Source organism: Lytechinus variegatus, chromosome 6, assembly GCF_018143015.1.
Source record: "Lytechinus variegatus isolate NC3 chromosome 6, Lvar_3.0, whole genome shotgun sequence".
Lineage (NCBI taxonomy): Eukaryota > Metazoa > Echinodermata > Echinoidea > Temnopleuroida > Toxopneustidae > Lytechinus > Lytechinus variegatus.
The window spans coordinates 7,940,744-7,959,437 of record NC_054745.1 but is presented as its reverse complement, the minus strand read 5'-3'; the positions used below and the strand labels follow the sequence as shown (position 1 = coordinate 7,959,437).

Below are 18,694 nucleotides of genomic sequence, written 5' to 3'. Positions count from 1 at the left end.
CTGAACAGGCCTGTTTTAGAAAAGGGGAAACAGTTTTATTACAATAATTTTTCAAGGTTACATTCACCAAATACCAATTTTGTGGAGTTTTACACAAATGCATGTAAGATTACATAGTGCAGTACACTCTAAAAACACTGCGTAAAAGTTTACCCAATATTGGGTAAAAAGGGGACATGCCTGTTTGCTGGGTATTTTTTTAACCCCATAATAGGCTATTTCAACGCAACACTGCGTAGAATTTACAAAATATTTGGTATCTTTTTACCCAACTAACATGCATATTCCCATTTTACCTAATATTGGATAAACCTTTTTTTGAAGTGTAAGATTACAGGTGTTCCCGAGACTGCTGCATTATATTTTTTTAGTAGAAATTTTCTGGCAGTTATTCTAACGATATATATATCTCGGAATATGTGCCTTCTAAAAATATAAGATCCCCAAATACTCATTTGATGAAAACCTTTTTGGGAATTGTGCTCCAACTTTGTGGAATGCACTCTCTTCAACATACACAATGCCAAGTCTTTAGAGTCATCAAAGCCAGCCGCAATGATCCAAAGTATGCATAAATTTGCATAATTAATTAACCGAAAGGTACACGTATGTATACAGGATTTTGCAGTATTCATGTCTGTGAAAACAAATATAATTAAAGAACATTGTCGAAATGATATTCTGAATTGTCAATTTTGTAACCATTTTGTTCATGCAAATTAGGTGGTCAAAGCATGAGAAATTAGCTTGGGAACCGATCCTATCAAATTCAGCATATTGGCATTGTGTGAAATAATCTGGTTCCCAACTTTTACCCCAAAATGCTTCTTAAAGTTTATGCAGGCCTCTTTTTTCCAGAATGGGTCTAGTCTAACTTGCCAAGGGTATCGTTAGAGTCATTCAAAGCCAGCCGCAACTCTTTGCAAGCTGAATTGATCTATGGGGAGATAATAATGACAATTGTTTCCATGTTATTTTCTTTGATTCAAAATATCCATATTGTACCATTCATAATAATAATAATTATTATTATAATATAGATGTAATGCAAGAACTATTGCATTTTGTTAGCTTATCTTATTTGAAGGTATGGGAGAAAACTATTACAATTGCTGAATTGAATTGTACGAATGGGCAAGATTACAACATCAGCGCGCAAAGGGACAAGTCAATTGGACCAGTCTGATATGTTTATTTTATTTCATAGCTATTTCCGTTTTTTTTTTGTCTTTCAATTAATTTCGCTCTTTTATATGTATGCATTTGCAGAAGACTTGTTTGGAGGGTCTGGAGACGGAGGTAATAATTTGATGAAATATTTTTCTACAATGCAATTTAACTGAACAGGCCTGTTTTAGAAAAGGGGAAACAGTTTTATTACAATAATTTTTCAAGGTTACATTCACCAAATACCAATTTTGTGGAGTTTTACACAAATGCATGTAAGATTACATAGAGCAGTACACTCTAAAAACATTGAGTAAAAGTTTACCCAATATTGGGTAAAAAGGGGACATGCCTGTTTGCTGGGTACTTTTTTTAACCCCATAATAGGCTATTTCAACGCAACACTGCGTAGAATTTACAAAATATTTGGTATCTTTTTACCCAACTAACATGCATGTTCCCGTTTTACCCAATATTGGGTAAAAAGGGGACATGCCTGTTTGCTGGGTACTTTTTTAAACCCCATAATGGGCTATTTCAACGCAACACTGCGTAGAATTTACAAAATATTTGGTGTCTTTTTACCCAACTAACATGCATATTCCCATTTTACCTAATATTGGATAAACCTTTTTTTGAAGTGTAAGATTACAGGTGTTCCCGAGACTGCTGCATTATATTTTTTAAGTAGAAATTTTCTGGCAGCATAGATATACATGTATGTTACCTAACCTTGTTTGTGAAATGATACGATTCGCTCTAGAGAATATTACACAATGCCAAGTCTATAGAGTCATTCAAAGCCAACCTTAAAGTCTATTAGACTAGTTTAATCATGTTAATATGTTTATAAGGTGGAAGTCATTATTTGATGAAATACTTTTCTACAATACACTTGCAGAACAGGTCTGGTTTAAAAAAGAGGAAACAATTTTATTGCCATTTTTTTTTGGTTACGTACACGAAATACTAATTTTCCGTAATCTTACACAAAATTGCACGTAAGATTAAACAGTGCATGTAAGATTACAGGTGTTCTTGAGACTCCTGTGTAGAGTATGCTACCTAACCTTGTTTGTGAAATGATGCAATTCAAGAAAATGAAATGTGAAATCAAAATTGAAAGTTTGGAGCAGTGAAAATACTTTTGTTAATGTTGCATTTACCTCTTTAAATGGTTCGAGCCAACACTTACATTGTTGGATTCAGCTTTATGCAACGTTGGATCTAACACTTGGAAAAGGTTGTCCCTCCTCCAACGTTTAACATTTTGTTTCGACATTTTATTTTTAGAGTGGTGCATGAAATGTTGATTTGTAATTAAAAGAAATCTTTGTCCTGTTTATAAACCTTTTTCACCCAGGTGATTGCCAGTGTATCAACGGAGGTGTATGTCAGATCGATGGCACGTGCGATTGCCCTGAAGAATTTGGAGGCTCTCAATGTCAAATTCCACGTAAGACTTTTATACGCCCGTCTCGATGGGACGTATTACATGAATTATGGTAAACGCGATTACTTCAGTAATTTAACTTAACCTAGGCTCCTATAATCTGGTAAAAAGAGTGGTAGGTATGATACTAGCGTGGATACCAGGAAGGTCAAAAAGTCAAAGGTTACAGTGACCTATTTTCATCTTACCCTTCTGCAGTTGTTGTAAACGTAATAGCTTCAGTTGAACTTAACCTAGACTAATATAATTTGGTGTGTATGATACTAGCATAGATCCTAACAATTCTATTGATTTTGAGGTCAGAAGGTCAAAGGTGAAGTCGCCATCTTCCACTTTTCTTGCGTGACCAATTTTCCGCTTTACAGACGGGTGTATTATGTGCTCGTCTTAATGACACTTGGTTTTTTAAATTTATTGCTTCTTAAGTATATGTTATCTTTCATAGGTACAGGGTAAGATTATCCAACAAAGAGTTGATTATAGAAAAACTATCACCACTCTAATAATTTTTTTGTCAAAATCGGATGTAAAATGAGACAGACAATGGCGCTTCATAGTCTTACCTCATTAAAAAATAAAAAAATATTCGGTGATTGTTTCTTTTTGGGGGGGGGGTGATAACGTTAGCCACTCAATGTATTTTTGTATTTCCTGATATTTGATATATGAGGTATCTTAATTTTCCCTCGGTATAATGTGAAACAGGGATTTTGTTTCTTCAGAGAGTTTCGAATTGTCACTCTTACAACCTTCTGTGATTCATGAAGACAACTTCTAAGCATATCCAAGAATCTACAATAAATACATCTTTCATTCAATAAAATGCAAGAGAATTAGTGATTGGGTTTGTTAAAATAAGTGAATGAGATATGATAGACGGGGGTGTGTACGTGCATGGTCTTCCTTAATGCCCTCTTAAAGGGAAGTTACCCTGAAGAAAAGTTGGTTGTGAAATAGCAGAAAATATTGCCGAAGGTTTTAAAATATCCATGGACGAATCAAAGAAGGTTATCATGATTTCAATTATTTGATTTGTGACGTCATATGCAAGCAGCTTTTCCACATATCGTATGGTAAAAATCATATAAAATGCCATTTCCTCAGAAAATTGAAAATGGTTTTAACTGTACCTTCAGTATATAAGGTCGTGTGGTCCATTGGTTAGAGTATTGGACTCATAATCACTAGGCTGTTAGTTCAAATCCCCACTCTGCTATTGTCTCCACTTTGATAAAAAGGCCCAAGAGTAATATCTGTCTTCTCTAAAGTCTGCCACTATGACTGATTAACCTAGATGTAAAATGATTCCTAGTTAAGGCCACATTTATTGTGCAGCGGATCTCGGAATCTCGGAATCTTGGAATCACGAAATAATACTTCAAATTTCCTTTTTCTTCGGTTCACTGGTACAGTAAATTGTAAAACTACGTTTTTAAGTGAGAGGATATACATGGATACTATGAAACAATTTGGATTCAGCAAAAGGAAACAAACATAAGTTGTTGGATATATATATAATTCACTACATGGAAATATATGGACTACGAATAGACGCCACAATATTGTAGTCCCACATACTATCAGAGGTGGACTACGAACTATTGATCACGATCTATGCAACGTAAGTTCTTGACTCATAAATCGTACATCTAAATTTTCTTGCACGTGCCCAAACCAAATGGAACAAATATAGCACACAATCTCGATCATCTTTCATCATGTCAAATCTGAAAATGAACGAATGCTCTGGGTCATCGGGCAATGATTCTTTTCGTTATAAACTGCCCAAATATGTTACTAAAACTAGTTTATTATCGGCAGTTGGATATCTTCTAAAATCCTACATGACCATGATGACGGAAGATGAAATGTCCGAAAACGAACTTGGGCTATGCAAGATCTACCCTCATCTTAACTCTAATATTTGTCATCATTTTGCCAATTTTATGGGCTTTCGACATTATGATATCTACTAGTGATAGCCCTTTACCAATATCACAAGGGACCAAAAAAGCTGTAAGAGAGTATGTTTCTAAACAATTGATTCAGATGAAAGACCAGATTTCGTCATTGGTAGAGTCATTAACCTCACCTACACAAAGCAACATGAATGCTCAAATGAATGAAAGTCCATCTCCTTCCATGGAGGTCCCTGTCCCTAACGTCGAAGTAAACAACAGGTACAATACTCTACTGCTTGATAACACTGAAGATGAAGTAGAAGAAACAATCGCCATTGTTAAGAGTTCTTGTGAGCAATTGACAGATTATAGACAGAAGAAAGAAAGTGACTTCATGCTAACAAAGAAAACTGAGAAGGAAAAAAGGAAGATCCAATGTGATGTTCTTATAATAGGAGATTCAATGATAAAGCCTCTCAACCCATCTACGATGTCGTCAACAAAGAGAATTAAATGTAAGACCCTTCCATGAGCAAAAGTAGAAGATTTGTTTGAACCAACAAGGAATTTGGTTGAAAAAACCCTGCCTAAAGAGGTCATCATACACGTTGGATCAAATAACATGGCAGTGAATGACTCGATTACTATTGAAAAGAAAATAGAATCACTGGCCCTTCAAGTCCAAGGTGAATGCACTTCATTAGATACGATATCGATTAGCTCCATCATCAAATGATGAGGGAGAGTGGGGCAAAGGTATACATACGAGAGACGAGAGACAAAGCCACAAAACGAAATAAATAAAAACACAGAAAAAAAACCAATACGGAGAATTGCAGTCCCTTCCATGTAGAGTAGAGGCATAAAGGGGAGAATGCTCCTAACCTGGGGACGGAGGGGAGGGGGGGGGGGGTGGGAGGTGGAACAACAATTTTATCTCTTTTTCTCTCTGATCATGTCATATATTTTGTTAATATTTAATTTTGTAATTGCTGAAACGCATTAGTATATTAATTTCTAGTATTTTTGAAGTTTGATGTATAAGTTGTATAATTATATTGTAATGGATTTATTGAATAATTCATAATTATGTTTCAAATAGTTTGTACAAATTGTTTATACAATCTGATTATGTATGTTGATTTGAGAGAATATAATAAAACACCCTTAAAAAAATCAAAAGAAGAGCTTATCAAAGTGAACTTCTAAACAAATTGAATGATACCAATGCTCGACTAAAATCAATGGCCTTATCCCATGGATGGGGCTTCATCAACAATGACTGCATTGAGTCAACCCGGCATCTATGCAATGATGGCATACATCTCAGTCCTGAAGGTGTTAAATTATTCGCCGACTGTCTAATCCGCGACATCAACTCAGAAAGAGATAGGCCTATCTCAAACTATGATCAACAAAGGCATGATAATCGCAGAACCTTATCTTCCACCTATGCTTCTAGACATCCCTTACCATCACCATCCCCGCATCCTACCTCCATGACAATGCAGGACCCACATCTGCAACCTGCAATAGATGTATCAAATGAACCTCAACTATGGAATCACAGAATGAGTTATGCGCATGTTACATCTTCCCATAGCTACTCTGGATGCTTTTACTGCGGAGAAACAAATTACAAGTACCAAAACTGCCGCTACGGGGAAAACATCAGATGCTACCTCTGTAATGAACTTGGTCACAAACGCAAATTTTGTAAGAATATAAACTACAACTAAAAATCTGGCCAGGAAGCTTGTGACGATAAAGATGCGCAAAAGAAACCCTTTCAAATTAAACAAAGAAAAACAATTAACACTCCAAACTCTAAAAAATTGAAAGTAGCGCATCTCAATGTTCGAAGTTTGTTTGATAAACTCGATGAACATGATGAAATCAATTATCATTTGAAAACTATGGACATTGATGTATTATGTCTATCAGAGACATGGTTGAACAATAAAATTTCTAGTGATATTGTGAAAATTCAAGGATACTCCCTCTACCGTCGTGACAGAGATGATGGACGTCGAGGCGGCGGTGTTTGTATCTATGTAAAGAGTACCCTAACATGCATCGAAAGAGATGATCTTATTGATAGCTCTTTAGAAGCCATCTGGATAGAAATTCAAGGACTGAAATTTGCAAAATTACTTATTTGTTGTATATATAGACCTCCAGACACGAATGCAACTTATTTTGAGAAAATCACAGAAAACTTTGAAAAAGCAAATAACACGAATATGGAATTACTTATTCTTGGTGATTTGAATGTAGATTACAAACTTGATGAATCCCTTCATGATAATCCTGTTCATTGTCTAGAGAATCTATTCTTGTTAACGCAATTGGTCACTAAGCCAAAGAGAGTTACTACCAAATCAGCAACTTGTATCGATCACATCTTGAGCTCTATCCCAGAAAAACATGTTCAAACTGATGTACTAAATATATCACTGAGTGATCATTATCTTATTTATACTGCCATTGACTTAAAGAATACAAAAGACATTCATAAATCGAGACGCTTTCGAGATTTCAAACATTTTGATGAAGATCAATTTTTAGAAGATATAAAAACAAGTGATATTTTCAATTTACCTAATGAAAGCTCTCAGACTTTGTCATTGTTATGGAACTCTTGGAAAGAAACATTCTTGAAAATAAGCGATAAATATGCACCTTTCAAAGAAGTAAGGGTAAAAGATCGTTACTGCCCTTGGATTACTTCGGATATCATCCAGCTCATGTATAAGCGTGACCATTTAAAGAGTAAAGCCCATTTAACGAAATCTCAAGATGATCATTATGAATTTCTTAAATGCAAGAATTATTTAAACAGAATTCCAAACGAAAGAAAATTTGCTTATTTCAGTGATATATAAAGTATAAAATGTGGTGATGTACCAGAAGACTGGAAATGGGCAAGAACAACTCCAATCTATAAAGGGAAAGAAGAAGCAAATTATCGCCCAATATCTGTACTTAGTCATATCTCTAAAATAATAAAAAAGGAGATTCAAGAACAATTTCTCCGATATCTCCTTAAACACAATCTCATCAATACTGAACAGTATGCGTTCCTACCACACCACTCAACGACTACGTGTCTCCGCAGAGAGTCATTGATGAATTCCTTGATGCACTTAATGAAAAAGAAAAAATAGGAGCATGTTTTTTAGACATATCGAAATGTTTCGATTGTGTAGATTGTGGAGCGTTGTGGCCCAGTGGATAAGTCTTCTGACTTTGAAACAGAGGGTCGTGGGTTCGAATCCCAGCCATGGCGTGATTTCCTTCAGCAAGAAATTTATCCATATTGTGCTGCACTCGACCCAGGTGAGGTGAATGGGTACCCGGCAGGATTAATTCCTTGAATGCATGAGCGCTGAGAGGCAGCTCGAGCTAAAGCCGGGGTAATAATAATAACAACGCGCCTCGGAATAGAATATTTCTAGATAGATGGCGCTATATAAATGCCTATTATTATTATCATTATTAGATCATGAGATTCTACTCTTTAAAATGCAACAATATGGTATAGTAGGAAATATGCTTAAGTGGTTTACATGTTACCTTAGAAATAGAAATCAGGTTGTCTTTTCACAAGGAAAGCTTTCTGCTAAGAAAGAACTTTCTGTAGGATTACCTCAAGGGGGAGTTCTTGCTCCCACGCTTTTCTTGCTGTTTATAAATGATATATCACAATCAATTAAATCTGGTGTTATAGCAATTTATGCGGATGATGTTATTATATTTGAGACTGGTAAAGATGTTGAGACAATAACTCCAAAATTGCAATCAAATATGGATTCCCTTAATGAATGGTATAAACTTAACCATTTAAAGATAAATGTCGACAAAACAAAATGTATGTTTTTAAAAACACGCTCCCATGATGTTATAAATCATAAATTTTTATTGATGGGACTGAAATTGAGCAAGTTAAGTCAATTCGTTATTTAGGGCTTTTAATACATGAAAATCTTAAATGGGACATTCACGTCAATAACTTATGCAAATCCATCGGATTTAAGATCCGTTCCCTTGGAAAATTAAGAAGATTTTTAAGTCCTTCATTATTAAACACTCTTTATAAATTTACAATACAACCTTGCATCGATTATGGATTACCTATTTGGGGAAATACTACTGATAAAAACAAAAGCAAAATTTATAGATTGCAAAAAAGGGCCGCACGTTACATAACTGGAAACTTTGATCAAAATATTTCTCTTAAAACACTTGTAAAAAACCTATCCTGGACTGACATGGATGAACGAAAAGAATACTTTCTTGCCACACAAATGTTTAAATGTATACATGGATTAGCCCCTCCCCAACTTTGTAATGACATTGAAATGGTCTGTGATCGACATAATTACCATACAAGAAATAATGATAGCCTTAACGAGGTTCCACCCGTTGTTAACCTTTCAATTTTCTAACAAGCTTTCAGATTTTCCGGTGCAAAACGATGGAACGACATACCCCATCATATTCAAAATGCACAAACCTTCGAAACATTTAGATTGATTTATAAGAAGTTTTATTTTTCATAATTAGTATTAGATGCTTATTGTTCCATTTCATTTTATTCTTTTTCTTTTTGATTGTGTTAATAATTTGGGATATTCAATATGTTGGAACGAATGCTTTTTATGTAATATAATTAGCGCATTGACCAAGTAAGCTTTCATTACTTTTCTTGGCGATATTTATTTTGTAAAATTTTATTGTTAAGTCTAGTATACAATGCTCAATGGTGAATAGATTCTTAGTTTTCTTCATAATTTTTGTTTTATTTGTATTTGCTATGCCAATGATTATATTTCACAGTTATTGTATTGTATACCATGTATACAGGATAGTTTTCCCATTTCATCGATTACAAAAAATGAATACAGTACCAGTCACCATTCTTTTGAATCACTATTGCCTGTTTCGGCTGGATTTTGGCTGAGGCAGGTAGTGGTAAGTCTGGGAATTGTGACTGGTAGTGTATGTTATCTTTGAACAATTTTGTATTTGTAATAATTCTAATTTTAAATGTTATTGAACTCAATCATTACAGAACCCAATGTTACTTTTTTATCTATTATGTATGTATTGTTATTTTTATGTTAACAGGACCAGGCTGAAAAACAATTAATCTGAGCCTGCTATCCTGTATAAAGATATCTTAATAAATAAATAAATAAAATAATTGGTTATATACCAGTTTGACGTTCACCAGCAAAAAGCTGTCTGGCAAGTTCCTACAGAAACAGTATTTCAATTGACAAATCATTTAACACCTGTTCCTGAAAAGAAAACAAAAAATAATCAGCCCATTACGAACCACTGAAAATTGAAATTTATGCATCCTGTATTACATAACATGGACAGCTGCTCGTTTATCATGTGTATGACATCACAAATCTAAAACTTAAAATCATATTAACCTTCTTAATCTTTAATATATTTGCCTTAAACTTTCCCCAGTGTCGTTTTTATTTAATTATTTTTCAACCATTTTAACAACAAACTTTTCTTCAGGTTGAATTTCCCCTTTAAAGGCATGAAGTGAGGGGAACGCGGCAGGATCCTGCTACTTATACAGTGCGTCCCAGAAAAAAACGAAACCGAGATTTAGCGATGATTTATTATAACTTAATCATAAATAAAATAGACACATGACCTACCAATTTAAAGCTTAGAATCTCCTCTTTCATCTGGTATTACGTTGATTATTCCTCTTTCTTGCATGAGTGAGCAAAAACGATTCGAAGAAAGAATACCAAAAATTCATTTGGCGGGGGTATCTGAATTTCAAAAAGAAAATCACATGACCAAAAAGTTCAATATCTGCTCTTTTCTTTGATACCTTAATCACAGAAAATGGTCAAGAAGTAAAAAAGTTATGATCCCTCAAAACAATGCTAGTATTTCCATAATTTCATTAAAATACACGTGTTTCCCACAGAAGCTATCGCACGGTATCGTCAACAAAACGGAGTGTCGAGTGAGTTTGAACGCTAGCCTGTAAAACCTCTTCATTTTATGAAATTATTGAAAATCAAGCCAAATAACCAGAACTTTGTTATTTCTTGACCATTTTCTGTAATTGAGGTATCAAATTAAAGAACAGATATTGAACTTTTAAGTGACTTTTTGGTATCCCCTTTTCAAATTGTTTTTGCTCACTCATGCGTGAATGAGAAATAATCTAAGTAATATCAGATGAAAGAAGAGATTCTAAGCTTTAAAATGATAGGTCATTTGTCTATTGTATTGGTGATAAAGTTATGGCAAATCATCGATAAATCTCGGTTTCGTTATTTGTGGGACGCACTGTATAGGATAAACAACTTACGTATTCCTTTTTTTCCTAAAATTAATCTTATTCGTAATTTGATTTGATGTATCGGGGCGAAAGAATGGAATTCCATCACATATGATATTAAAAACAACACAACACTTTCACGATTTAAGTCACTATCAAAATCATTTTTGCTCAATCATTTAAACAACTCCAACCCCCTCTGTAATTGCAATTGTATTTTATCTTCTTGTTTTATCTTCTATTCTATCTTCTGTGTCTTTGCATGTGTAATGATGTGTGGATGTGTGTGTTCATTAATATTTGTTTTTACCGGTTATGGTATTTGTATATTTGTAGGGCCCCGGCTATAAGCAGTTTTGCTTCTTAGGGGTCCTGACCATTAGGTAACTTATATCCTGTTATATTCTGTATTATTTTGTTGGTATCATGTTATTTCTGTAAATATTTTGATGTTTTTTAATGGTCAGTAAATTGAATTGAATTGAATTTCAAGTCGTCCCATACTCTACAGTTTTTAGAGGAAGAAAGATGCGGGATTTGGGACAGGTACATTCGGCATATCAAAGTGTCGTTATCTAGTGGTTCTCACTATTCAAGCAGACTGATTTCTCCATACGCTCATGTGTTAAAAATGGAAATTGATAAAATCACTAAAATTAAGCATGATTATGGGAAGCGGGTAGTAGTAGTACTACTACAACTATTATAACTTTTATCATTATAATCACCATCACTATCTTCACGTACGCATTTAAAATGTCCGCGCAAATGTGTTTCCTTTTTTCATCTCTTCAGTTACAGAGGTATCATGTCATAGTGACTCGATGGTCGTCTACATAAAAAGAGAACTCAGTCAGGGTACTAACCTGGGAGATATTCATTTTCGTAAGATTTCCTGCCAATCTGTCGATGATGATGCATATTTCTTGCTTCAGACGGCCTATGATGAATGTGGTACCACAAGAACGGTAAATTCTTGTCCCCTCCTATTTTTTGGAGGGGGGGGGGTAGGGTTGCAAAGGGCTGGAAACTTTCCGGAAATTCTGGAAAATTTCCATGGAAAGTTTCGGGAATTTTCAGCTGCCGGGAATTTTGGGAATTTTCATTTTTTCTAAAAAAGTGATAAATTCTGATATAAATACAAAATCATAAAAAGATATCCTCAAATATTATACTTTCTCTTTGTATCTAACTAATCTTCATTCTTTAAATTGCCCTGGGTATAAAAAAAAATCATCAAACTGTACATACATGCATTATAGTACATGTATCGAGTAACATGATGGAGCATTATGTACAAAATGAAGCTTTTCAATTCAACATGAAAAAAAATAAAACTTTGCTTTACACTATTTTTCATTTTTATTAGAATGTTGAGGGGGATTTTTTATGTGAGAACCTGCCATAATATAATTACATGTAAAGAGAACATTGCCCCCCTACATTTAGTCTTTAAGCACAGACTCTCATACCGAAACTTTGATCCACAAGTGGGACTTGGTTACACTTCGTAATTCCGAAACACGTAAATTGCCTGTACCTCGATGTTCGTTAATCCGAAAACTAAAAAGGGTTCGTTAATCCGAACATTTGTGGCGTTATTCCGACGGTTCGTTATTCTGAAGGTTCGTTAATCCGAAAACGAAATAAGGTTCGTTGTTCCGAAGGTTCGTTAATTCGAAAACGAAATAAGGTTCGTTGTTCCGAAGGTTCGTTAATCCGAAAACGAAATAAGGTTCGTTGTTCCGAAGGTTCGTTAATCCGAAAACGAAATAAGGTTCGTTTTTTCGAAGGTTCGTTAATTCGAAAACGAAATAAGGTTCGTTAATCCGAAAACAAAATAAAGTTCGTTAATCCGAAAAATGAAACCGGGAATGTAGAGGCGGAGGCAAGGGGGGGGGGGAACACTGTTGCCGTTCAATTGTTATGAGGATGGGAAGGCAAGGGCGGCCGAACGAATTTTCGTTTGGGGGGGGGGGGGTAAACCTAAAAAATGAAACTCATACGTCAAAATGGGCACTTTGGTGATATTTTCACCTTAAGATTATCATCTGCTTGAAGTCATTGTGTGTTTGATAGTGATAAATAGAGAAAAACTTTTTTGAAGTGACTTCTTATTATGGCAAAATGTATATTTAGGCTTTATTTTTCGGGAGAGAGTATAATGAGCGAACGGCTTGGTAAAACAAATTCAAAGATGAAGTTTTAAAACGTTTCTTGGGGTCAATTATTGCGAGGTGTTGCAAGCGTGAATCACAAGCTAAAACTTTAGGGTATTTCAATAAAAAATGAAAATAAGTTTTTAAAAATCCGAACAGATTTCTGCTGTCATTAAAAAGATGTGCATCTAACTAAAGAATTAACACGAGCGCAAAACGCGAGCTTAAACATACTGACCAGAAAAGAAACCTGTTAAAGAAAGCATTTAGTGACCTCTTTAGGATGCATTTTCACCAATCGAATGAGATTGCGAAGCGCAAGCTGAAAATTTGCTATATTCCAGCCTGAAAAATTAGCTTAACTTGTATACTTTAAAAAGAGTATTTTATTTCGAAAAAACATGAAAAACGGCATATTTATTTTTGAAAAAGGAACTTTCCCATTTTAGAAAATATTCATTTCCTGTTTTTATTTTATTTTTGGGGTGCAAGTGCCCCCTGCCTCCCTCCCGGCGGATCCAACTTTCGTCAAATAGGGGGGGGGGGCAATTTTTTCAGTCATATTTTCCTCGATCGGCAGCTTTAACTTGATTTTTGTTTGTTTCTTTGAAAGGGTAGTCCTAACGGTCAATAATTAGCTTTATACTTATAAAATAAAGTAAATATGTAATAACATGATAAACCCTTTTTAAATAATGCGAGCGCGAGCTATATTTTTTTAATATGATGGGCAATATGTTTGTGATCTTCAAAACGAGATGCCTATGTAACTAAATTTAGATAGTAACTGCAAGCAAGAAGCGCGAACAGAAATTTTAAATAAAGCTCTGACCTGATCTAAAGGGGACATTTTAAGAACTTTTTGCAGTTAGCCATGAAGACGATGCGTGTTTCAAGCAGTGGCGGCGGAAGGTATTTTTTTTTTTGGGGGGGGCAAAGCCAAAAAAGGGGCCAATAGGGGCAATTTAGTGCAAACGGATATTTTCACCATGAGATTATTATCTGTGTAAGAAAGAGGTTGTGTGTTTTGTAGTAATAAAATTGAACAAAATTTTTTAAGTGATCACTTATTGATAAGTTATATATTTACGTTTCATCTCTGCGAGCGTAGCGAGCAAGCGGTTTGGGGAAAAAAATCAAATCTGAAGATGTAAAATTCGCCTTTTTTTCAATTACTGTTAAAAGGGCATCCTTGTGAGATGTTGCGAGCGAATCACGTGCTCAAACTTTTGGAAATTTCGTGTACGCCTAGAATGATAATAATGATATAGATGCTATTTACCCAGGGAAGCCACTTCAGTTCTGAAAACTGTTCTCCCAGCTATTATTTTTTTTTTACAAGAATGCTTAGTATGTCCAGTTTTCATGTTGGAAAATCAGAAAAATTTTGGCTCAAGTTTCTCGCTCGCCTCCCATCAAGTCTTGCTTATTGAGGAACTCATTCTTTTCCTGGTTACAAAAAAGTATAAAATGTCCAGTTTTCAGGTTGGAATATCACAAATTTTAAGCTTGCGGTTCGCGCTCTCATTATTTAGTTCGTGAGATATATATTCTATTCATGAGTCAATAATGCAGCCCTTAAAGAGTTACTTTCTGAAGCCTGTTGCATAAAACTTTTTACCTGAGAAAACTCTGGTAAAAAACTGAAAACTAAGGTTAGTCTGATTTCCGCCATTGACTTTAGCACAGGGCAAAAACTCCGGTAAAAACAACCTGATCTTATGCAACGGGCCCAGGGTCAGTATACAAATTACAGTTCGCCCTCTTAATTCTTTAAAAAGATACACATTTTTCTCACGATTACAAAAAAATGCTCAGAATGTTTAAGTTCACGTCTTGTTACATGACATGTTTACTAGTTGAGCTTGCGATTCGAGCTTTCAACATCTCACAAGGATCATTATAAGTATTATTATTATTTCCAGCAGAAGCTGTTATTAAAAATGACATTCTCTCCAATACAAATCCTATTATCTAGAGGTTACTCGCACGTGACCCACACACTTGATCCCCTGCATCTTTAAACCATTTGCTTAGGCAGCAATTGCTGAGATAAAATCGAAATTAGCCTATGCTTGATCAGGGCGCCTATTCTTAATGAAATACATGCTTTTGGCCACAACACAGGCACGTATCATCTATCGTTATTACTATCATTGCATAATAACGTGTAATCTTGTAATGACAACATCGTTTTTGTTACCAAAATGAATTATTTTCATTTTCGGAAATACGAACCATATTTCGTTTTCGGATTGACGAACCTTCGGAATTACGAACCTCTTTTTTTTTTTGGAGTACCGAACCTTCGGAATTACGAACCTTATTTCGTTTTCGGATTAACGAACCTTCGGAATTACGAACCTTATTTCGTTTTCGGATTAACGAACCTTCGGAATTACGAACCTTATTTCGTTTTCGGATTGACGAACCTTCGGAATTACGAACCTTCGAAATTACGAACCTTCGGAAGAACCGAACCTTCGGAATTACGAAGCTTCGGAATTACGAATGTATGCGGTGGGACTTCACACTAGACTAGTACGAATACAACTTTCTGTTGAACAAAAGGACCTTCTGTACACAAATCATTGGCAGAAACCCTAGGCTGCATATTTAGACCACTTTCCTCGAGTGAAGGGTTTGCACTAGTCTGCTGTACAGCCTTCACTCAGGTTAAGGGTCTGAATGTGCAGCCTACTCATGCCTTGTGTACTGAAGGCCCTCTCGCTCAGGAAAACGGCAAGATTTTATGTGATAGTCTTTGCGGGGAGACCCACTTGTTGATTAAAGCTTCAATCAGTGGTCTGTGCCTGCAGACTAATTCCACCAGTAGCTATAGCACTGCCTTACGTCTTTAAATGGGAAAAATCAGGTCCAGGAACGAAAAGTCTTTCATCACTAATTTATTTCTGAGATACCCCCCTCCATCCCCGATTTTTTTATTCTTTTTTTTTTTTGGGGGGGGGAACCAAGACATAACAATATAATGGCTGACTTTGAAAACGATCAAGATGAATAATATTTCACAAAGGAAGAAAACATGCTCTAAGTTGTTGACCTTTGACCTTGATTGAGATTGAGAAACTTGTAATTAATTTCATATCTTTCATGATGACTATGACTATCTCATATCAGTTTTATTGGATTTGATCTGGTATTTTTGATATAACAAAGTGTTTATTTCCAAGAGGGTTTAATTGAACTGAAGTAAATTAAGCTTGAACCAGCAATCAGTGTTTATACTCATCAAATTAACACCGCAAACAGCACCAAGTTCTCACTTCTGCTATGCAGAAATAATAAGAAATAAAGTAATGTCAATACTAATAATAATGCTAATCAACAATTTGTTATTATCAATAATGATTCTCATCATCTGGAAAAAGATCAGAATATCCAATAGGCATCATTCCATGAACAATGTATATCGCTTTGTGAAGCATTTGCAGTGTACATACGATATGTAAACCGCTGCTATAGAGAAACTAGCTCCTAACACACGTACCATTCAGCCAATACTACAGCAAATCAACTTGTACATGAATTTATGCCATGTCTGACTGTCTTAGCATAATATTTCACTTGAAACTTGCTGACAAAGCACAATTAAGCATCATCCGCCAGGGTAATCCTTTCAATTCCTGTATATAAATATCAGAATATTGCTACTTTTTGAAAATTCCCCAAAATTTCTTAAAAATTGCCGAAAATTCCCGTTTATTCCCATGGAAAGTTTCCACCGCAAAAATTCCCGGGAATTTTGCTACACTAGGTTGGGGGGGGGGGGGGGTGCAGTAATGTAATGGTTAAACAATTTGAAGGGGTAAGACTCCATACTACACCATGTCTGACCGTCAAACATTGTGTATGGAGTGAACGTTGGAGTGACGATAGGGACCAACTTGACTAAACCATTTTGGTATTAAACAATTCTTATTCCACATGTTCTGGGAGAAATTTAGTCGTTGTTTACTAAAAAAAATGAGTAGAAAATTAAAACATTTTATATAATAAAATACCCCAAAAATAATGAGTCGATGACGTCAGCAGCCTCCTCATTTGCATACCGACCAGAATGTGCATATCGCTATTTTGTGAAAGTAAGCGAAACTTTGAATTGTAATAACTTTCTTATTTCACATCCGATTTTGATGAACTCTTCTTTGCTATGCTAGCTGACATCGGAGACGCAAAGTCGGATGAACGTAAACATTTACACGCTAATAGTTATTTCTAAAAGTTTTTGTAAGTATTGGTAATCACTATACCCATTAAGACTTCAAATTGGCCGCATATTGGATGTCATAGTGATGTAAGGCAAGGACTACTCTACTAAAATGACATTCACAAACACAGCATTTGCAATCCCACTATCACGACCTGAAACCCCGATCAATCTCGATCCTTAGTCCGGAGGAGAGCGGGAAAGGAATCGGTTTTAATCGCGTTCAGCGTAATAACAACGTTGTAACGACGACAGTGGGCCTCATATTCAGACAGGCGAAAATTTTTGAACATGTTAAACGGGAATCCAGCCTTGGCCATAAAATGTTGTATTGGGATGGAGAAAAAATGAATTAAACAGAATGGTGAAAGTTGAAAGAAATCGGACAAGCAATGAGAAAGTTATAGCTGCTTTAAAATTGAGATCGCTAATACAATGTAGATTTCAAATTGGCAACTGAGTAAGTAAATTACGACAAGGGGCAAGGACACCTTTCCCATAGGCCATGTAAGTACATGTAAGTACCAATTTCCCTGGGGCAGTGATTATATTGTTTTATTGTCCCCATGAAATAAAAATATAATTTGAATTAAAACTTTTTGGAAAAAATGTCATTTTAGTAGAGTAGTCATTGCCTTACATCACTATGACATCCAATATGCGGCTAATTTGAAGTCTCCATGGGTATAGTGATTACCAATACTGACAACTTTTAGAAATTCAGAACTTTCTTGTTGTTTGTCCAATATTGTTCAAACTTTCACCTATCAACTTTTCTGATTTTCCTTTTCCCTAAGGGGCTTCCACACCGGGGGTTGCGTAGAGTTGCGTAAAGTTACATAGAGTTGCTAGAGACTACGCAATACTACGCCGCCATTTGCTTGCATACGCTAGTCTATACGGAAGTGGTGGGTACGCGGGAGGAACGCAGAAAATTAAACATGTTTATTTTTTGGCCTACTGTTGGCGTAGAGCCAGAGAACGCAGAACATACGCAAGCCTACGCAACACTATGCAACTGTACGCCAAAATGCCCCGGTTTCTCAAAACGCCTTTCTTAGAATGGCGTAGTGTTGTGTAGTGTTGCGTATAGACCAATGTAGTCTTGGGTAGAATTGCGTAGACCTGGCGTATAGTTGCTAATTATTGGCGTACTCATGCTCGATCCTACTGTTTCTCATCTGGTTTTTGCTGATTGTGCAGTTAGTCACGAAAAAACTCTGCCTTAACCAAAACGGCACTGCACCTAATTTGAATGCTTGATTGTTCTTTCAAGATGTCAAAAAATAAGACAAAGACAGGAAAGAAATCTCCTGTCCTTTCTGTTCAAGTGACCAAGATGCATGGAGACTCACCTGGACTACAATCTGAACATAGTGATGCAGCTAGCGACGAAACTCCAAAACAACAGAAGAAAAAGAGAAAGACAAAACAATCAAGGTTCTTTGAAGATAAAAACAG

General features: G+C 35.5%; 1 protein-coding gene across 1 annotated transcript in view; it reads left to right on the top strand.

Moving 5' to 3' along the window:
• LOC121416950 (ZP domain-containing protein-like) overlaps positions 1–18,694 on the top strand; it is a 60,464-nt gene that overhangs the window by 15,406 nt on the left and 26,364 nt on the right. Inside the window, exons 3-5 of the mRNA XM_041610481.1 lie at positions 1,270–1,299; positions 2,531–2,623; positions 11,642–11,814. Of these exons, the coding sequence (XP_041466415.1) occupies positions 1,270–1,299; positions 2,531–2,623; positions 11,642–11,814 (296 nt within the window). The remainder of the gene's footprint in view (positions 1–1,269; positions 1,300–2,530; positions 2,624–11,641; positions 11,815–18,694) is intronic.